The 22,866-nt window shown below is 43.4% G+C and overlaps 1 protein-coding gene across 1 annotated transcript in view; it reads left to right on the top strand.

The window, feature by feature from the left end:
* adamts3 (ADAM metallopeptidase with thrombospondin type 1 motif, 3) overlaps positions 1-22,866 on the top strand; it is a 111,376-nt gene that overhangs the window by 49,962 nt on the left and 38,548 nt on the right. The window contains exons 6-10 of the mRNA XM_058069735.2: positions 7,296-7,379; positions 7,493-7,649; positions 15,501-15,606; positions 17,957-18,100; positions 22,083-22,215. Coding sequence (XP_057925718.2) covers positions 7,296-7,379; positions 7,493-7,649; positions 15,501-15,606; positions 17,957-18,100; positions 22,083-22,215 — 624 coding nt within the window. The remainder of the gene's footprint in view (positions 1-7,295; positions 7,380-7,492; positions 7,650-15,500; positions 15,607-17,956; positions 18,101-22,082; positions 22,216-22,866) is intronic.

Raw genomic sequence — 22,866 nt, 5'->3', positions numbered from 1 at the left:
ACTCCTGTCATATAGAGGATCTTTGGCTAGCCGTTTTGCTGTGCGTCCTTAAAAACATAAACAGTTATTAATCATTTTTAACCAGGTGATGTTCTATAATGGCATTGTTTAATCATTTTTAACCAGGTGATGTTCTATAATGGCATTTATTAATCAATTTTAACCGGCATTTTTTAATCATTTTTAACCATGTGATGTTCTATAATGGCTTTTATTAATCATTTTTAACCATGTGATGTTCTATAATGGCTTTTATTAATCATTTTTAACCATGTGATGTTCTATAATGGCAATTATTAATCATTTTTAACAAGATATTGATATTAGCATACACACTTGTGTCAGCAGGTGTTTTGTGTGTGTGTGTGAATACACACCGTGAAGCTTGTCTCCATGCCCCCCCTCCCTGCAGGAAGCTGCTGAGTCGTGCTGCTGTCTTCTGGTCTGCTCGGGGAGATGAGCAGCTGTTGCCATGTAAACACATCTGCTCGTCTGCGTGTTTTACATTGTGTATGTCGCATGTCCACACGCTCCGTTGTTTGATATGAAAAAATGATGATAATCACATGAGGCAGCAAGATGCCATGTTGCAGATTAGCCGTCATATCAGGTGTTTAGTTGTTTCCTTTAAGGGGGGCGGGGGTGAAGTGGTGTCGAAGGCTGCGGACAAGACTAATGGAATCTTCATTAGTCATTTCCAAAAGGACTGGTTCAGTACTACGGAGTGAGCGGAAAGCAGACTGGAAATGTTTGTCTTTTCAAGGATTTTGGAGAGGAATCGGAAATGGGATGAAGGTTATTCCAACTATTTGGATCGGAACCAGGTTTTTTTTTGGGGGGGGGGGGGACAATTCCAGTGGTGCGAGATGAGTGAAGGATTTTAGTGATGAGGGGAACCGGCCAGGCAAGTAGGGAGGGGGTCCAAAGTGGAGAAGGTGACTTGGTCCATAATGTCCACAGAAGATGGCTCCATATGAGAAGGAAATGAGTGACTGGCTTTGTAGTATCGTCAAGTCAAGAAAATACAGCTTTTGAATTGCCTTTTTTTGTCACAGATTAGAGTTAAAAAGTAGGAGGACTTTGCTGGGGGTGGTGAATGTTGGGGCTGCCTGATAATTTGGGGCCGACATGAGGGAACTGTACTGTCATCCCGATAAACCCAATAACCTTTAAAATATCTCTGATAACCAAAGAAGCCAGATTACCTGACATGTAAGGAAACATTCGCCGTTTCAGAGGAAGACATTTTGTGTGCTGTGAGGGAAAAAAAAAACAAATCAAGCATGCAAAAAAACGTATCAGCCACCGGAAGCACCATTATGGCGTTATGGTTATAGGTTATTTGTATCGCTATTGAGAACGTTGAGTATCTTTGTCCACAGTCAGTCCAGTTGAATTTAGTGTAATCTAAGTCAGGTCAGCATAGACGCAGTCTTTGTTCCATCAAACGGCCTTTGGGAGGTTCTCGTACCCAGGCGGAGGTCATTTAATCAACTTGCAGCTCTCTCAACAGGTTGCATGGTCTTTTGTCTCGCGAGGACGCTTTGTAATTGCATTTCATGCTTCGGATCGCCAGGAAAGCTTCACTCGAGGCGAGCATTGTCACAGCGAAGCTCCTTTTTCTCGCCAAGGCAACTATTCAACACATTCCCTTAATGAGGTATCCTCATGCAGATGGAGCAATACTTGGGCCCGGATGGGGACACTTGTTCCACGGCAACATGTCTGCTGATGATGGAAGCCACCCTGAGCCCCCCCTCACCACACACACACACACAGCGTGATGAGTGGTGATGGTTGGTCATGTGGGAGGGATGCGACAGCAAGTGTCTGAAAGCGTATCAAAGCCAGGGTCGACCAGTCGATGGCTTCACAACAGATGAGACGGTCGCCCGTCAGTGGTCTGGTGTCCGCTCTGCTTATCAGGGCCACGGCCCAGCGTGTCGCACGCCCCCAAAAGGACTCGCCACTCTCCGCTGCCCATATATCCTGAAATTGATCCCTTTGGGCTCACGCTGCTGCATGTTGACATCACAGGGAAACCGCCAGGTTGTCCATCACAGCATTCTTCAGGCTTTTCTTGGACTGGAAAATTAGGTTGCAGAAATATCACAACATTAAGGATATAAGAATAAAATCAAAATATTATGGGAATAATAAGAACATTTACAAGTTGAAATAAAAAACAGCAGAAGGGGAAAATCTGGTGTATTTTTTACAAGAATAAAGTCAAAATATATATCATATAATAATATCAATAATATAAAAATAATATAACATATCTCATTTATAAAAAAATATTATGAGATAAATCAATTAAATCAATCAAATTCTGCTGTTGTTTTTTTTTTCTTAAAAATATTTTTTTTAAATAATAATTTTTAGACAAACTACGAAAAATAAAGTGTGACTCTTCGTCTGGAAAATACGGCAAATACATTTGATATCTGGAATTTTTACATCATTTATTGTTTTACCCATGAATACTTTGTAAATCTAAGCCTACGATAGCTTGGTAAATAAAATCAGACTTCACTATACATCTTCAAATATGGCCGTCAGCTATCGGTCAGTTGGCTACTGTAGCTGTAAGCTTCTGAAAGGGGACCTATTATGCTTTTTCCACTTTTCTGAGCCATAAATGGAGTTACCATGTTGGATTCTTGTGTTAACGATGATGTCATTTGTACAAATACACGGAAATACATCTGGCATAGGTGCAGATTCTGGAAGATGTACAAAGTCTTCTTTGCGTGTTATTGTGTGTAGCTGCTCTATAGGAGTCCAATAGCAATGTTTGTTTCGCTCCTGTCCTGCTGTTCCATTGTTGGATGGGATTACTGCATGTCATCTGTTACATTGGACAAGTGCAGAGGTACTGTGTGTACTGCACGTACTGCACTCATTAACATTAAAGCTACAGACGCTAAGCTAAGCTAGACTCCCACATCAAGGCTAGCACACTTTCAATAGAACATTGTAGTACCGCTGACACTTTCATGATAAAATTGTCCCACCTCCACCTTGCTGGATTGGAGCTCCGTGGTCGTTACGAAGCCATCATCTGTCACGTCATTCTTGGCCCTTGCAATGTTGATATTTCGACCTAAAACTGCGTCTGGTTCGGTGTTGATGAGGCGAATGTGCAGGGTCCTCCTCATGCTCCTCTTCTATCATCAGTCTTGCTAATCCGCTGCCAGCATCACCTCCCCCCCACATCACACCCTCCCCCTCTTGCACTTGTCTTGTCTTCTCATTTCCTCTCTGCCGACTCTCTTCACATCTCCTCTGATTGCCCACCTTCTTCCTCGCTTGTCATCCATTCTTCACCCATTCTCACCTCCCCGCCTAGTTATCCCGCCCTCCTTCTTCTCCGCCCCTTCTCATCCCGTCCATGTTACTTGTCCTACCTTCCTATTTGATTGGACAATATCATGTATTCTCATGGATGAACGACTGACTTAACTTGCATGCAGATTTATGTTGCATTCACTGACCCGTTATTAACCTTGAAATCCTACATCGGCATGTGGGAGAAAGACAACGCCTGTACGCCCGATCCCAAAGACGTATTCTGTGAACATTGGGGACAAGGACATAACAGATGGCCGTCGCTAGCATAGCAAGCTATTGCGCTAACTAGTTAGCCTCTGCAATTTACTTATTCCAAACTTCAGAAAATGTTTCAAACAGAGTTGGGAAGAAGGACAGAGAAGCCAAAAATCGACCATTTCCACACCGAATGAGAGGATAACCTTTTTTTGTTGGATCGTAGCTGGCATGTCCGTCTCAGCCACGGCATGTCCGTTCACTTCTGCTGGCTCAGTAGCCGTCTCCACGCAAGCTGATGTCGCCCCCCCACATTGCTGATGCCTAGCGACCACAATACTACGTATGTCTCAGTATGTGTTGTTCAGCCAGGCAGACGAGGCACCATGAATGCATCAGCAGGTCAGAGAAAATGACACAGCCATCGTGTTGCGGCCTGTCTTTTCAGTCCAAACCAACCCCACCCCCATTGCTGGCTAATGACCACTTTCCCTTTCATTGTCAAGAAGATGGACGTTGGGATCTGTTTGATGATTCTAGTGACATTTACAGTGCAGTCATTCCATTGGACGTAATACAGTATTATTAGCCTTCACATTTAGTTTTATTCTATGGTATCAAGGGACAATACCAGGAAAAGTCAACGTAGAAGGGAGTAGATTTACTATCCACCGAACGTGAGTCAACACACAGCCCTTATTATCTAAATCGCTAGCAGCAACTCCCAGAGAACATGTCCAAATGTCCTTGGTGTGAATATTTAGTCCCACTGCTATCTGGCACCACCTTAATCTTCTTCGGTGGAGAATTCATCAGAGCTGCACGGGTTGTTATTAGGATCTTCTTCCACTCCTCCATGATGACATCAGTGGTGGAGCTGGTGGTTGTTAGCCTTACTTCTGCTCGAGGATGCCCCTGCAGGTGCTCACCTGGGCTCAGGTGTGGAGGAGACATGCTTGGCCACTCCCTGACCTTCAACTCCCTGACCTCTTACCTCATCTTGGAGGTGCGTTTGGCCTCGTAAAACTGCCAGCCCACCCAGTTCCCCATGTCAGAATGTCACAGTAATACCCTCAATGAACCGCAGTTCCCCCCAGTGCCGGCGGCACTCATGCCACCACTATACTTGACTGTCATGCGGCACTCATGCCAGCATGACACAATTATTGTGTACTCACTTGTGTTGCCTGCTAGTTAGACTGGCTGTTTTCAGTGGATAGTACACCTACAGTCATCCCTTGGCAATTTATGCTTTGAGTTATTTTTGAGTACTTCAAAAATATCATGATTAATCATGTATTTTTGTGGTTGAATGCGACCTTTTATCCATACATCCAACCATCCATCCAAACATCCATCCATCCAACCATCCATCCATCCATCCATCCATCCAAACATCCAACCATCCATCCATCCATCCATCCATCCATCCATCCATCCAGCCATCCAACATCCATTCATCCATCCATCCATCCATCCAACCATCCATCATTCATCCATCCATCCAACCATACATCCAGCCATCCACTCATCCATCCAGCCATCCATCCACCCAACCATCCATCCATCCAACCATCCATCCATCCATCCATCCATCCATCCATCCATCCATCCATCCATTCAGCCATCCACTCATCCATCCATCCAACCATCCATCCATCCATCCATCCATCCATCCATCTATCCATCCAACCATCTGTCTCATGTTCTCTTGTCGATATTGGGTAACATGAGTGGAAAGTTGACTATAGGGGTGTTATGTGATATCTCGAGGGCTCTAATAATGTTTTAAAAAAATCATATTTAGAAGGTAATAAGGAGGTTGTTTTATGCTGTAACTCAAAAAATATTCCCTGTATAAATGAGTCCTATCTCACTGTTGGATTTGGAGCCAATTAACCTCAATAAACAAGGAATTACTGCATACCGCTTGACAAGGTATACACTGACTACTTCATTCAATACTTCTTAGCAATGCTTTTTTGTTGTTGTTGTTTTTTTTTCCATTTTGAAACACACGGTTCAAAAGGGGAGTGAGGGAAGCCATCTATGTTAAGGCTGAGAAGCTATCTCTGAACTGGGGGGCGGGACACCAAGGGCTGCTAACCAAGGTGATACCACCCAAATGACCACCGTTGATAGGCAGAGGCCCCACTCATTCATTCCCATCTGGAGCCGCCTCCTCCTTTAGAGGATTCACTGCATCTTGTTTCTTGAGCTCTTGGAAAAGAGCTGTCCTATCTGGTCGGACTGGTGTGTGTCCCGCCTAGTCTTTGAGCATGAGCTGAAGAAGCCTGCTCAGACAGGAGGCGAAACATCTTCTACGACAACCCGAACAATCCCATTGCGACCGATTCAATGCCCTGAGAACGATACAAAACTTCATCGCCCTTCAGGAAAACTGACATTGATGTTTTGTTAAAATCATCACCCCAGCTAGTCTCTTCATTTTAGCCCTTTCTAAAAATGATTAAACATGCAAATGAAATGAGGTGATCACTTTAACTTTAGTTCCTCCTCCGTCATGACAATGGAGCTGACCCAGGAATTTAATAACAGTCCTACTTCTCGCTATTATCAGGTACCATTCAGTCATTTCATTTTCATTTTGGTGTAATTATCTCTGTGACGCAAAAGCTGCAGAGAAAAGAATTGTACTGCATATATAATAGTATGTATATGTATATATTTAATAGGCAGTGAAGTCGAACATGAAGACGTTCAGGCAGCTAAGCCATCAGTGGATTTATTATGTCCCAGATTCCTGCAGATAGAGAGGCCCATGCAGATCCCTGAAGGGGAAATTTGATCCCACAGCCTGATTATTGAGAAAAGCTGGCATACAGCAGCATGCTAGGCACCTCAGCGGGTGTTGCCAGTACTTCAGTGGGACACGTTTGCGTCGTACTCCAGTGGTTTCACTCGGTGCTTTGGAAGATTGTTGCCGCAATTAGCTGATTACGTCCGCACGCTCTCGCAAGACGACTTGCTCCACGGCGGCCGTGTTTAATTTAATTTATGGCCTGCTCAAATTTCATCAGAAAATTTGGCAGAATCAAGCAACACAAATAACATCAAATCCACCATTGCTGACATTTACGGCCGCAAAGGTTTATCGGTTTGGGAGAACGGCACACGTTCCTTAATGTACTCTTGCTATGGAAACCTGGGAGCCACTTGGATTTTTATCATTTGACACTTTCATTTTTAGTTTTACTTGTATGACCTTTTACACATTCATTGAAGTATTTTTTATGAATGTGAGTGTGAATGGTTGTTTGTCTATATGTGCCCTGTGATTGGCTGGCCACCAGTCCAGGGTGTACCCCGCCTCTCTCGCCGGAAGACAGCTGGGATAGGCTCCAGCACTGCCGCGACCCTTGTGAGGATAAGCGGTAGAAAATGAATGAATGAATTAGCAGTGAAGACGTGCTTTGTGGTGGCCATGTTTGTTGACGCTTCTTGTTGACGCTCAAATTTTAAAGACTTGTGTAAGCCACTCCCACAAACCGACGAGGGAGTAAACTATTACATCAACATAATTAGTGTTAGGTTGGCCCCTCCACGGTTTGAAAGGTCAGTTGTCCTTGGTATGGGTTCCCCTATTTAATGGTCCGTACATCTCTCATGTACTCTTAGGTTTGATGTCCACGTTCCCCAACATGGAGGGGAACGTATTGGTATTGCAATCTCTCTCAGTATGACGCAGTCCGCCACGAATAACCAGCCTTTTTTGTGTCTTGAAGGTAAATGAGATTTACCACGACGAGTCACTGGGAGTCCACATCAATGTGGTCCTGGTGAGGATGATCATGCTGGGGTATGCCAAGGTGAGCATCTGCTGAGGGGGGGACATAGACTCTAATCAATGATCACGTGGCCAACTCCATATCCAGTAAAAAAACAGATTTGAGTCCAATGTTTGTCTCCCTTTTCTTGTCAGTCCATCAGCCTCATCGAAAGAGGAAACCCATCCCGTAGTTTGGAAAATGTGTGCCGCTGGGCGTTCGGCCAGCAGAAGGGCGACCCCGAACACGCCGAACACCACGACCACGCCATCTTCCTCACTCGGCAAGGCTTCGGCCCCACGGGCATGCAAGGTAAGGAGGTCCGCCGTCAGATGCTGGCGAGCTTTTAGCAGTCCGAGCAAGCCACATCGCCGCTGTGTGCTTCATCCATCAGCTCCTCAGGAGGCCATTCTTTATCTCCCGTGTTGCTGTTATGCAAATGCTGCAAATGAATAAATGTTGAGTGTTTTTATGTGTGTTGTGGACAGTTATTAGCATATGAACGTGGATAATGTACAGGTAAGTATTAGTACAGCGTTGACATGGTTTTAAACAAATATTCACCAATGAAAAAAAAATCTAATTAAAATGTAAAATTAAAATTAATAGTAAAAAACATATTATCCATTTAATAAATTTCTAAAATTCTAATAATAATAAATAAATAAATACTAATAAATACAAATAAATACAATTTTCATGAAAAATTCAACAGTAATTAATATTCCTAAATGAAAAAATCTTAAATAAAAGAATTTAATAATGAAAAATAAATAATATGTAATAATGTGTTCCCCAATCAATAAAATTCTCAAATAAAAATAAATAAATGAATAATATTCCCCAATAAAAAAAACATTTAGAAAGTACATTACTTTCCCCCCGTAAAAAAATATCCACAAAATAATTGAATAAGTAGTTATCTCCTTGGTACAGCTCATGGAGGCACAATGCCTTGCAGTACTTGGCTGTCACCAGGAGAGGCGCCATTCACAATGCAGATTCAAGTGCAGTAAAGTTAAATGAAGTTTCATTTGCTTCTCACTGAACACACACACAACATACATGCACTGTAGTGCATCATGTTTGTTTGTCTGTTTCATAATTGATTTAGTAGCGAGTAGTAAGTAGTCTTGTTCCTTGCATAGCGAGGTATAGCAATATTATTATTATATATCAATCAGAAATAGATGATATTCTGTGCAGGGACAATACCATAGTATACTTTAAAGCAGGGGTGGGCAAATATTTTGACTCGTGGGCCGCATTGAGTTAACAAAATTGTCCAGGGGGCCAGAACATGTATTTAACACACACATTTTCCTTGAATGATTTGTCTAATTGTAGCTGTATGTTCTCATGTGGCTTTTTTCAGGAGCACTTTAAACATCAAACTATGTCACTAAATTTTACATTTAAAAAAAAAATGACTAAATAAGACATGTTGCCAGTTTGTATGTTAAAAGTTGAAATACTGAAAAAGCAACTGGCGGGCCGGATTCAAACACTTGGTGGGCCGCATGTGGCCCCCGGGCCGTAGTTTGCCCACCACTGCTTTAAAGTATCCAATCCATTGCAAATGAGTTAACACATGGTGTAAATCGCGGGCAGACGCTGTTTATGTGGTGTCACTTCCCGGATTTCAATCATGAACCACGTTTGTCATTTTCGAAAGACACATTACACTTCATCAACAATCCTGCGATGTGTCTCGTCTCATCACTCCGCTTCAAAAAATGAAGCTGTCCTATCCGGCTGCCTCCCATCCGCCATCCCCAGCAGTGATTTCCCAGAGGGGGGGTGGGAAGAGAAAGGAGTTGTTGCATTCATGGTCAAGCGCCGTGTGAGACCATTTGTCAGATTTAAGAATGATTGCACAGACAATTTAATTACACGTTTACTCTCTCCAAGAGACGCTTGCTCGGCTTCCTGTGAAAATCTATCCAATATGACAATCCTCCCGTGGAACAGCCTTCCCTTTGCTTCCCCTTGCCGTCACGGGCAGGAAGGTATTATTGGCTAGTCAAAGGCTGAATTACCCCTACGCCTCCCGGGGAGAAGATCTTAGGATCTGTGCGGTCTTCCCTGGAGCAATTGTTAGCGTTTGATAAGCGCACAGCCGTGTTGGGAGCGAGATGTCATTAGGTTTTTCCTTTTTGAGTGTGACATGTTTTGAAATGGAATCATTTTCACAGAGCGCAAATAAACAAAGCAATCGAGCGCAACACGGCCTTCGGACAGTAGGGACCCGATAACGGGCTACACACGCAGCACAGACGCAAATGTAATCCACCGAAAACATCACAGCGAAAACGTTTCTCCGAATTTACAATAATGGTGAATTTATTTGCCATTTCATAAGAATTTTGGTATCCATACGAAGTGAATACAAGGCCAGGTTATTGTCTCCTTGGGGAAACTAGCTGGAGTCGTCCATTTTAGTGTCTGGCTTAAAATGACTGAGAATATGTACGTATCGTCTTGGGAATGTAATGTTTTCACATCCACCCCCCACTTGCGTGCCACTTGGGGGGGCCCTGATTGGGAATCACTGGCCTGGGGAACACATATAAACCCTAGGGACAGTGTTAGGCTTAGAGGGTTTAGAGGGCTAGGGTCAGAGGGTCTGGGCTAGGGTTAGAGGGCTTGGGTCAGAGAGTAAGGATTAGGGTCAGGGTTAGGGTTACAGGGTTAGGGATTAGGGTCAGAGGGTCAGAGGGTCAGAGGATCAGAGGATCAGAGGGTCAGGGCTAGGGTTAGCGGGTTAGGGTCAGAGGGTCAGGGCTTGGGTTAGAGGGTTAGGGTCAGAGGGTCAGCGGTAGGGTTAGAGGGTCAGGGATTAGGGTTAAGATTAGAGGGCTGGTGTCTAAGGTCGGGGCTAGGGTTAGAGGGTCAGGGATTAGGGTTAGGATTAGAGGGCTGGTGTCTAAGGTCGGGGCTAGGGTTAGAGGGTCAGGGATTAGGGTTAGAAGGCTAGGATCAGAGGGTCAGGGCCAGGGTTAGAGGGCTTGGGTCAGAGGGTCCGGGTTAGGGTCAGAGCGTCAGGGCTAGGGTTACAGGGTTAGGGATTAGGGTCAGAGGGTCAGGGGGTCAGAGGGTCAGGGCTAGGGTTAGAGGGTCAGGGCTAGGGTTACAGGGTTAGGGTTAGAGGGTCAGGGATTAGGGTTAGGATTAGAGGGCTGGTGTCTAAGGTCGGGGCTAGGGTTAGAGGGTCAGGGATTAGGGTTAGAAGGCTAGGATCAGAGGGTCAGGGCCAGGGTTAGAGGGTTAGAGATTAGGGTCAGAGGGTCAGAGGGTCAGGGCTAGGGTTAGAGGGTTAGGGTCAGAGGGTCAGGGCTAGGGTTAGAGGGTCAGGGTCAGAGGGTCAGTGGTAGGGTTAGAGAGTCAGGGATTAGGGTTAGGATTAGAGGGCTGGGGTCTAAGGTCGGGCTAGGGTTAGAGGGTCAGGGCTAGGGTTAGAGGGTTAGGGATTAGGATTAGGATTAGAAGGCTAGGGTCAGAGGGTCAGGGCTAGGGTTAGAGGTTTAGGGATTAGGGTTAGAAGGTTAGTATTAGGAAGGTTAGAGTTAGGGGTTACCCTAGGGTTAATGTTATTAAATTAAAAATTAACAATGCGTATTTTTTCATCCCATTAATTGGTTATCAAAACAATGGTTAGTTGCAGCCCTAAAGGATAAAGGCTAATTAGCTTTAGCTGTCAGGCTAATAGGTTGTAATGGGCGAGTGGTTAAGGCCATGAACAGGACATCCTTTGGGGTCTCCCTGGACAGGTTCGAGTCCAGCGGACAACGAAGCAGTTTGCTGGTCTATGGTCTTGGAGGGTTAAAAATTAACAGAAGTGCGGTCAGTGCAGAGGATGACTCAGCTTGTGGATCTGTTGTGAAGGGGTCACATCTGTTGTGAAGGGGTCACATCTGTTGTGACACAAGAGGTGGAGTGAGTACAGGTGTCCCCCCCTCCCCCCCACTACAAGCCTGCTGATGAGACATTTCATGCTTTTCCGAAAGAGGCTCCCAGCGCCAGTACAAAAATATCTTCCTTCATTCACACTTATTTTCTCCCCCAAACGTCCTTCAGGTGCTAATGACTACTTCACTGACTGCTTCGCTCCTCAGAGGAACCAGCATCTTTACATTGTGTTGTCAGACTTTAAACTCACACCTCTTGTCGCAGGGCAGGGAATTTGCAAAGAACTCTACTTGACGCCTCTAACTGACAAGTCTCGGAAACGTTTTTAGCCTTTCCTCTGGCACGTATGATCACATGGGTCCAATCATGCTGGGATTAAAGCTTGACAGCCCGGAGCTCTGCTAGCTATCCGTCAGTCGGTGTGATCTCACATTTAACACCGACATGGCACCACCCGAGGTTAGCCCATTCAGTGAAGACAAATAAAAAGATCACACTTACAGCTCCCATATTGGTAGCTGACTGGCGGATAGTGGGCAGAGCATTGGGCTTCCATTTAAGATGTGTAGCAAAGCCTGATTTGATCCGCTTTGGCGGCTCCAGGGTTGGGTCTGTGCAGTTTATGGATGATGTCCTGCTGGATCCGTTCTTTCTGCAGTGTTTGGCAGGGATGAGAATCAGCTCCTCCAAGGAGGTCTGTTATGACTCCGGTGGCCCACAACCATATTTCATGAAGACGCAGGAAGTGAAGAAATGAAGGGATAGGCTCCGGCATACCCCCGAGATCCTTGTGAGGATAAGCGGCATCGAAAATAAATAAATGAATGAATGGATGGATGGGTTCTCAGTTAGAGACAAGGTGAGAAGCTCCATCATCCTGGAGAACCTTGGAGCAGAGCTGCTTCCAGGCCACCTGGGGAGGTGTTCTGGTCACATGCAACCGGTAGGAGGCCACAGGGAAGACAGAGGACACACTCTCTGCATCGGCCCGTCCAAAAGGCAAAGCTCCCAATTTACCAGTCGATGTACGTTCCCACACTCGCCTGAGGTGATGAGCTTTGGGTGGTGACTGAGAGGACAAGATCTCTGGTACCAGCGACTGAAATGAGTTTCCTCCATAGGGTGGCTGGATTCTTTCTCAGTTTGAGATAAGTCCAGAAGCTCCATCATCCTGGGAAGCCTTTGAGCAGAGCCGCTGCCCTGGAAGGGATGCCGGTAGGAGGCGTCCAACAGGACTCAACAGGAACGCCTCGGCATCAGTCAGAGAGATGGAAGTCTGGGCTTCCTTGCTTAGGCTCCTGCCCCGAACTGACCCTGCGTAAGCGGAAGAAGATGGTGTCAGAGGCGGTATCGTATCCACGAGGAAGGATGTTTTTCCTTCATGTAATGAAAAGCCCTAACCTCAGTCGATATCACCACAGTAGGTTCAGGTGACGTGATGAAAAGGACAAAGCCCACCCTGGAAATCCATCCAACAATCATGAAAAGAATTGTTGATTTGTATTTTGATGAATTGATTCTTCTGTCGGGCCAGCGGCTCCTCTCCAAATGTGTATTAGCAGCTCGCCAAATGATGCATTTTGTGACAGGAAGTTGTGCTGGGAAATGTCGATCTCGTGGTTGAGGTTCATGCACGGCCCTCGTTACTGTGGCAACTTAACGAGCAAGGGGCCGCATATTAATTCAGATTTTATTTGTTGTAAAGTGGCTCATTAGTGGCTGGTTTGTGTCGACGCATGCTGCCCGCGCGCCATGACTTCCTGTCAGCCATGCAGCTGTGAGAAAACAAGAAAATGGCGTGGATGGTTTTTGTGTGGTACTCTCTCACTGTGGGTGTGTGTGTGTGCCCACTGTTTCCTGTTGTGCGACACATGCGTCATCTCGCTGAGGCGGCTGAAGTTTAAAAAAGTGTAAAAAAAAACAAAAAAACATCAACATTTCTTGGAATAAATTCAAAGAAAAACATCAAGTGCGTACTGCCAGTATTATTATACTGCCAGTGTATTATTATAATAGTGTGATGCGGATAGAAATATCAGTGCTTATCCAAGATGTGGAGAAGATGAAGCACACAGAAGGTCCAGACGCTAACCAAATACATTTTTTTCCAGAAAGCACAAACACGTTTTTATAGTTTCCAATTGTAGTTTTACATGCGGAAAAATACTCCAAATACCTACAAATACATCTAATTGATGAATGAAAGGGAGATGTGAACATTTAAGGTTACTTTTCCCTTCATGGAAGACGTGAGTGTTCCCAAAGACACAATGTGAGAGTGAGATCCACGCCTTCATCTTCAATGCCACCTTCTTGTTTTGCCGTGAGGTGGTGAGAAACACGATTGAATTCCAGCAATAAGTCATGACGATCAAAAAGGTGATGGTGTCCGCGTGGGACGCAGGGGCGTCACTATACGTTATGAGGACGGGGGGGCTTAGCGACTTGGAGATGCACAGGAATGCTTATGAATGAATGTAGTAGACATTCAAAAAAATCCAAAAAACCCAAAAAACAAATAAGGAACAAGAACCGGGATATAACTTTCCCACTTTTGGACAGATTTAGTAGAGATACTCAATTGTTTTAGGCCACCATTACATTTACACAAGTACACACAATCTACACTGCAAAACCAGTGGACAGTGATCAATGATATAATAATCTTTATTATATTATTAATTAGCCTATTATTATTATTATCATCATTATTCTTCTTTTGACTATTACTACTACTACTTGTAGTAGTAGGCTAGTATTAGCCTGCGTATTGGCTTGCTTATTAGCCTGCTTCACTGTAAACCCGAATAAGTTAGCAGAACTCAAAAAAAGTTAAGCAATCAGTTGCCACATTTTTTTTGCGTTCATAAAGTCAAACGTTTGAGTATATCAGAGCTTAAATATTTGGAGTTGATATTACATATACTTTTTAAATTTGGGGGTGAAAAGAGAAATAGTGTCTTCCCTTGCTTTCTTTTTCACATTCTCTCTGCCATGCATTCTCCATTCTTGAATTTTTGTTCTCATTTCAACTCTTTCCATAGGAAGAAGGTGTGCATGTGTAACATACACAGTACAAATCTATCTGATGCAAGGGATTTATTCTTAATTAATTCTTGGTTTGATTTATTCATGTTTAATAGGTACTTTTTTTATAAGTAACTACGAGTTAATCATTTTAAGTAGGTTACACAAATCTGCAAAAAGTTAATATTAATCAAAAATTACAAGTTAAATAAACTGAAAAGACAGATAATGCAACTGGCAATCAACATTTATAATTAGAACTTGTAAGAAAATTTCAAGTCAACTATACTTATACCAATTCATTATTTTGAACATTCGGATTTACAGTGTCTTAAGTTGTATGTAAACTATGTTTTTAAGTTAATCTTACTTAATATAGCCATCGTTCAATTTAATCAAAACATACGTATTAGTTAAAAGTACTCAAAATGGAACATCATGTTAAATGAACTTGACATAATTAAGTTATCAGAACTTTTTAAAGAACTTTTAGTATGCATAACTTATAATTTATTTAAGTACTTTGAACATTCAGGTTTACAGTGTGCTTTTGCCCTATTATATAAAATTTGTCAGAGATAAAAAATATGATAAAATATATATATAATATATATAATAATATAAAATATATAAAATATATATAAAATATATAAAATAAAACAATAAAAAGCCCTGTGATTGGCTGGCGACCAGTCCAGGGTGTACCCCGCCTCTCGCCCGAAGACAGCTGGGATAGGCTCCAGCACCCCCGCGACCCTCGTGAGGAAAAAGCGGTAGAAAATGAATGAATGAAAACAATAAAAAATATCAAATTATTTATGGGGCTAAAGCGCCCCCCCCCAAATAGACCTAATGACGCCACTGGTCTTGCATCTTTGTTGAAGGTAAAAGTGACCTTCAATGGCCACTTATCCCTTTAATTCTTTATTTATATGCATTTAGAATTGTACCTTTACCTATACCTTTGCTTTGTTTGTTTGGACTCGCACCCAACCGTGACTTTCCTGTGACGTTGCACCCTTACTAGTAGCGATAGTGCCAAGGCGATGCCAAACACTCTTCCATCGAAAAGCAGCGTGTCGCCATTGTTGAGTAAAGCGGAACGATTAACGCTTCACCAAAAATGATATCAGAATTCCCGCCGTTGCACAAATTAAACACTGTAAGCTGTTTTACAATTTTTGTTGCAGTTTTTCATGTTCCAACGTGTCTCACAATGTCCGTCAGGTTACGCTCCTGTCACCGGCATGTGCCACCCAGTCCGGAGTTGCACCCTCAACCACGAAGACGGCTTCTCCTCCGCCTTTGTGGTGGCTCACGAAACAGGACACGTGTAAGTTTTTTTTCTTTTTCAGCATGTGGATGTCTGTGGAAATGCTTGGATATTATTCACGTGTCTTCATGGAGCCTTGGCAACCTCCAGAGAGTCCTGTGACCCTGTTTTCTGGAGGGTCCTTGTGTGGATGCCAAACAGGAAACGGGCGCCAAACTTCCTCGACCCAAGGCTCCTCTTCGATATGCACAATCGTCCTACTTTACTGCTAAAGTACTTTACTGCCTTATGCGTATTTTATGCCGGCAGAATGGCCTGATGATTCCAATCCAATCTTCTCATATAAGCGATGATTATAATTCCACTTCAGTCCTGGGGAAGATGTTTGTACTGTATAGTCTAGCATTTTTAGTATTATTTTATATTTGTCCTCCTTTACTTTGAATGGAATGACAAATCATCTATTAGCCATCCCTTCCATTGTGGGGTCACATCCTCCATCGCGATGATGAAATATCGCCTTCTTAGCATCAAGCAGCACCAACTTTGCACCCCGACAGCTGTCAAGTCAATCTGCTGGGACGATCTTCATCACCGCCATTCCTCTGACCTTCACTTCCTCATCTTTGCTAATGGAATTAAGGCTTTCCTGACTCTTGTAGACTAATGCAAAAGATCTCTATGATCTCTGATTATTAACCTACAGACCTCCGGAAGACAATCAACGTCGAACCTTGCAACTTTTTCTCAACTAGAATGTCAGTCAGTAGAGTTAAAGGTTCGCCATTGGTGACCTTTCAAGGACCTTCTAACAGTAATCCCTCTGGCTTGTTTATGGGCACTAAAAATCTCTCCCACCCTCCGCTTTTGAGAGAAGAGGCTCCATGTCATCATGAAGGAAGAACCTCCTTTCTCACCACGGCTTTTTCAGGCTTCGCTACATGTCTAAAAACAATCTGTTTCAGATCAGCTTCAGATGCTGGAGCTCAAAGTTTGAGCATTTTCTTGGAAAGTCGTCACCTGTTTACTACCTGAGGCGGCATGGCTCAGGTGTTTGAGTGCCCCCCCCCAAACCAGTTGTCAGTCCTCCTGCGACCATGTCCTCGGGCAAGATACTAGCCCTGCTGGTCCTGATGCTGCGTCATCATCCGGCCAATGTGGAAGCAGCTTTCCCATCCCATCACTGGTATATCTGTAAATATGAATCAGAAAGAAATGGCATTTATTTAGCCGGAAAAGCTGCAGAACATTCCATGTCTTGCTACTAATACACCAAGAGGACTTAGTGTGGTGGATTGGTGCCTCCCTTATGCTTGCGTAAGTGTTTGCACAACATGACCTGCAACATCCTCCAACGCCTTAGGATTGATAAACCCTGTTTTATGTCGCCGTGTTCCAGTCTTGCTGAGTTCAGTGCTGTTGTAAATATGATGACTGATGCTGCAGAGGGATCACCGGAGCCTGCAGCAGCTTCGCACGGGGAGGAAGACCATCTGTTCTCTTTACAAAACAACCCTTTGGAGCTCAGTCATTGGCTGTGGTGTTTTATTTGCAAGTGCTTGGCCAATATGAACCTTGCTCTAATAATTACTGCCTCGTTTGTGTATCTGGAAAACCTCTTGGATCTTCAATTAACCAGCAAAGAGAGATGAATAGTGCATGAGCACCGACTCACGCAACAATAAACGTGTAGCATGTCAATACACGAGGGAAAATGATGCAACAATTCATCAAAATGAGATTGTGATATCATTTATCCTGATTTCATGAAGGTATCACGATTGCTTAGTTTTGGTGAACACAAAGGAGGCAAGTCCCTGAGTGCCTGGATTTTTAAATAATATTCTTATGTAATATTCTAATTTTGGGCGGCACGGCGGTCGAGTGGTTAGCACGCAGATCTCACAGCTAGGAGAGCAGGGTTCAATTCCACCCTCGGCCATCTCTGTGTGGAGTTTGCATGTTCTCCCCGTGCATGCGTGGGTTTTCTCCGGGTACTCCGGTTTCCTCCCACATTCCAAAAACAGGCTAGGTTAATTGGCCACTCCAAATTGTCCATAGGTATGAATGTGAGTGTGAATGGTTGTTTGTCTATATGTGCCCTGTGATTGGCTGGTAACCCAGCTCTCGCCCAAAGACAGCTGGGATAGGCTCCAGCACCCCCGCGACCCTCGTGAGGAAAAGCGGTAGAAAATGAATGAATGAATGAATGAATGAATATTCTAATTTCATTGATTTAATTAAAAATTCATTTTATTTCCCTTTATTCATTATTTTTACATTTTATTTTATGTTATTGTTTTTGTGACACTGGATTAGTATTTCAATCTGTGTTCATATTGGAATGACTTAGGTAGAAAGTATTGGTGAAACAGGAAGTAGCATGTGTGTGTGTGTGTGTGTGATGCAGGCTGGGCATGGAGCACGACGGCCAAGGTAATCGCTGCGGGGACGAAACGGCGATGGGAAGTGTGATGGCTCCTCTGGTGCAGGCGGCCTTCCACCGCTACCACTGGTCCATGTGCAGCGGACAGGAGCTCAAGAGATACATCCAGTGAGTTAACACACACACACATATGCAGTGCTGAACGCATGAAGAAATGGAGGTTAAAGAGGCCCGGGAAGCTAAGCCAACACCAGAACTGGACCAATAATTCAACAGCAATCCAGCCCTTTGTCAGTACAATTGAATATGAGCTGGTTCAGTTCCAACTGATGGCCGACAAAAAGGTCCCATTGCCAAAGTTTGAGTCTAAGTGGCTCCGGAGTATAAGTCGCACAAAGCCAAAAATGCATCATTAGGTGGAAAAAAACATCCATAAGTTGCACTGGAGTATAAGTGGCATTTTGTGTGGGTAATTTATTTTCCAAACTACTTGACCAAAACAGACATTACGTCCTCTTGGAAGGCAAGTTCTAACAATAAAAGAATAGAGAACAGGCTGAATAGGTGTAAGATATGCTAACACAATGCTTATTCAGCTACACCAAAAATAAACATGAACAGAAAAGGTGTCCAGTGTTTATGGAACATAAACACTTTTTTCATTTATAAGTCGCTCTGGAGTATAAGTCGCAGGAACAGCCAACCTATGAAAAAAAGTGTGACTTATAGTCTGGAAAATACGGTAATAGTTGCAAAAATAACGATGGCATTGGTTGCAGGCGCATACAGTATCTAAGTTTTCCTCCATCAGGTTCCCCAAGGACCACCACGGTCCTCTCTTGGCAACTCTTCACATTATCCATCCATCCATTTTCTGTACCACTTCTCCTCACAAGGGTCCCGGGCATGCTGGTGCTCGGAGTATTCCATATTATGGCTCCGACCGTGCTCACAGGAACATTCAGAAGCTTTGAGATAGCGGCTGTAACCAATGCCATCATTTTGAGTCAATAGCCACATTTACAAGAGGAGTTTCCTCTTTCCGAATGGAATCTTTTCGAATGACTTTTCCGAAAACAATGGTACACATGGAAAGGAATATTTCAATCTCTCGTTTACATGCGCCGCTATAATCCAACAGAATAGTCAATGGGGCATTCGCAGTAAAGCGTAAACATCAACATCACGTGATACCGACTTCCCCGAGTTTTTCTTCCACTTGTTGGAATAACTCCGTATTGCCAGTTTTTTCTTCGTCCAGTCTTGAAATTGAGTTTGGATCAAAAACCAACTTTCCGCAGCAGTCCAGTGCCGATTGCTGGCCTCCATTTTTAAAAGTGAAGAACATCTGGATCTGCGTGTTATGTCATATCTGAGCATGCGCTGAAAGAACGCACCCGGGATAAATTTAAACAGGAAAAGATCAAATTCACTCTTGCTAATATTTTATCATTAAACTCGGGACATGTTTTATATAGATATATATTTTCTTTTTGAATAAAAGTGGACTTGTGAATGGCGCATAGAAGGGTTTAGATTCTGTTCCAAACAACTTTCCGTTTGAGCGGGTACAAGATACCGCAATCGGATTGGGGAAAGGAATATTCCACCCTCGTGAATCCCATTATATATTCATTGGGATTGGCACTTTTCTTTGGGAATGAGGCGCATACAAAGGTTGCATTCTTTCCGTTTCAGCAAATAAACCGAATGCAATTGGAATATTTGGGTCCATGTATACGTGGCTAGTGATTATATTCATTGATTAACTTTGCACTCCCCTTCATGCTTTCATCCTTTCACTTTTGTTGTAGTTGCTTGGCATGCATGGATTTCTTGGTTTGTTCCCAACATCTGGTAAAACCAGTCAACAGCACCTCTGGAAATACATTGGTGGCGTGTTAAATACTTCTTTCACCCGCTGTATTTAAGCATTGTGTAATCGCCACCTTCAACCGACACCTTCAAGGCTGTGCTTGTAGGATTGTTTTTTGTATTGAATCAAAGTGACGTCACTTGCAGCAAACAAAGATTGTTTATTAGGCGTCATCACACTTCAAAGCATCTGGCATCTGGAAATGATTTGGGGAAAAAACAGTTATGTAAACAGACATTTTAAAGTGTGAGAACGAGACGTGCATTTTAGACTAAAGTTCTTCTCTAGCGCTTTTTCACTGGTGGAAGAATTGAGTTTATCTTCGTCTTGGAATTTAAAAACCAGGAAGGAGCAGCCGCACACTAGCATAAAATGCGTGTCGTGATTGGAGGTAATGTCCCGTCCGTCCATGCCTGCGGTCCTCCACGCTTTGAGGTCTTCATTCATGTGTGAAATAATCAATTGGCGGCTGGCTTCATCGGCAGCGGGGACCAAAGTATCGACTGTGCTCGGCATGTGCACTGGATCGGAAAACCTACATTTAGTGAAGGGTCATAAAAGCAACATGATGGGAAATGTCCCACGGTGACATCCCGACTGTGTTTAAATCCAATTCAGGCTTAGATGTAAATACAACGTATACGCCGTTCACCTTTGACCAAATTGACTTGAAATTTCTCAAACATGTCCAGCTGAACATGCCCTAATGAAAATCCACCGTGACCACGTTTGGCATGAATCACATTTTGGGAATGTCTCAATGGAATTTTCAATCAACACAACATTTCTTCGACATTCTCCTGAATAACACGATGGCACTGTTATTTACCCTACACAGTTAATACATTCCACCACATGGACTTCGGTTTTTACAAAAATGAAGTTAGAAGTTAGAAGGAAGTAGAAGTCAACATCTCCTAGACCAGGGGTCTCAAACTCAAATATCTTAATTTTTATTTTTCTGCACAAAATAAGATGAAAAATAATTAAACAAATCAAGAATAAAGAAAATCAATCAGTAATAAATAAATAAATATAATATTAATAATAAAACGGCAAATAATAAAAACTTAAGAAACCACATATAGTTGGTGGGTAGACAAATTATTTTTTCAGATTAAAATAAACAAAGCATTATTAGAGCCCTGTAGACATGACAAAACACGACTATAGTCACATTTATACTCTTTTTATTTACAACATATTGCGCAACTGCAGGGTCTTGAGACACATGCTAACTCACAAACAAGAGAGCTAGCAACCTAAACGGTAGCCTTCAAGTTATTTCCTTTAAACTTAAATAGCCAAAAACTTACCACTTCCACACGGATAGGGAGGATAACTATTAACAGTTTTATTTAACCTTTAACATAAACATTAATCAAAACGTAATGTCACGATCGCGCTAGGCGGTTTTGCGATGCGACCCCAGGATGCAGAGAGCAGGACCAAAAGTGCAAATAAAACGTTGTTTAATGCAAAATGGCCGCAGCAGGAAAACACAACAGCCACTACAACGCAAAGACAATTCGCAATGAAGACACAACAGAAAGAGCACGCACCTGAACTAAATAGCAGAAGGAGCAAGGAAAACTGAAGGGAACAACAAAGGAAGTGGTTACCAAAATAACCTTCTTTGGAAACTGGAACAGAGGCAAAGAAGGAAACTAAGAGAGCTGTCACGATGGGGTGACGCCCACATCGTGACATGTAATATTTTTTTCTGGGTACATGATACCATACAGCATCCATATCAAACTCGTGTCGGGCCGCGTGTTTGAGACCTCTGTCCTAGACGTTCTTACATCCGCTTCCCCTGAATAGCATGACGCAGAAATGGAAAATGTTATTACTTACTGCTTTTCAAGACATCAGCCACACGATGGCGCTGTTTGTACATTTGACCAAATTGACTTGAAATGTCACATTGGAAAGGCTATCATGGCATGGAAGGAATCACAGAAATGTAGAACCCGCATCCAACCACGACTTCCTCCCGCTTACTATCCTCCACACCATAGCGATCAGTTAGCTTGTTTAACCCCTGCAGCGCCATATGCCACTGACGCAACATTTCTCACACAGGTCTTGCATAAATTGGGATTTCTCAGTGGAATTTTCACTCAATCCTTAACAAATTTGCCGGGAATTGAAAAGTTGAGCAATAGTCCAAAAAAAAACATGGCCGTCTTGGACCAAAACATTTTATTTTGGGTGGGTCAATGAGATATACCCGCCCACACGTCCTTGACCCTTCCACTGATCTCCCAACAGCACCTACGACTGTCTCCTGGACGACCCCTTCAAGCACGACTGGCCGCAGCTTCCAGAGCTGCCCGGCATCAACTACTCCATGGACGAGCAGTGCCGCTTCGACTTTGGAGTGGGCTACAAGATCTGCACTTCTGTGAGTACCACAGAATGTCACTTGCCCTTCAAAGTAAAAACACCATTATTTTGAAGGGCCACCATTACACCTAAACATGCACCTAAATCGCTCAGGCAGTACATCGAACACATGAAGGACATATGAATACCGTCAGACAATTACATCTTCTAAGACCGAGGTTCCCCAAGTGGGGTCCCCGTAACCCCAGGTACAAATTGTCAATTACACTGACAATTCCCAGTGCACCTGAAGGAGACAGAGTGTCAAGTTGTTCATTGATCTGTGTGCATCATATCAACTAATAAGTAAGTTTGATGATGACTTTATGCAAGATTTCTTTGATGTTGGTGTTCCAACCAATCCCTGCACCGCACAGGGGTGAAATCCTTCACCTGAAAATGAGGCTTTATGGTTGGTTGTATATATTTTTGGACTTCAGATACTATCCTTTAGAGTTGGATCCATCACATGACCGGACATTATTGATGTCCCGATCCCATCACATGATCGGACATCAGGGATGTCCCAATCCCATCACATGATCAGACATTAAGGATGTCCCGATCCCATCACATGATCGGACATCAGGGATGTCCCAATCCCATCACATGATCAGACATTAAGGATGTCCCGATCCCATCACATGATCGCACATTAGGGATGTCCCCA

The sequence above is a fragment of the Doryrhamphus excisus genome, linkage group LG3 (assembly GCF_037039965.1).
Source record: "Doryrhamphus excisus strain RoL-2023G ecotype Guam linkage group LG3, RoL_Dexc_Guam_v1.1, whole genome shotgun sequence".
In the NCBI taxonomy this organism is placed as follows: Eukaryota; Metazoa; Chordata; class Actinopteri; order Syngnathiformes; family Syngnathidae; genus Doryrhamphus; species Doryrhamphus excisus.
The sequence above is the reverse complement of the archived record's forward strand: the minus strand, read 5'-3'. Positions and strand labels throughout refer to the sequence as shown.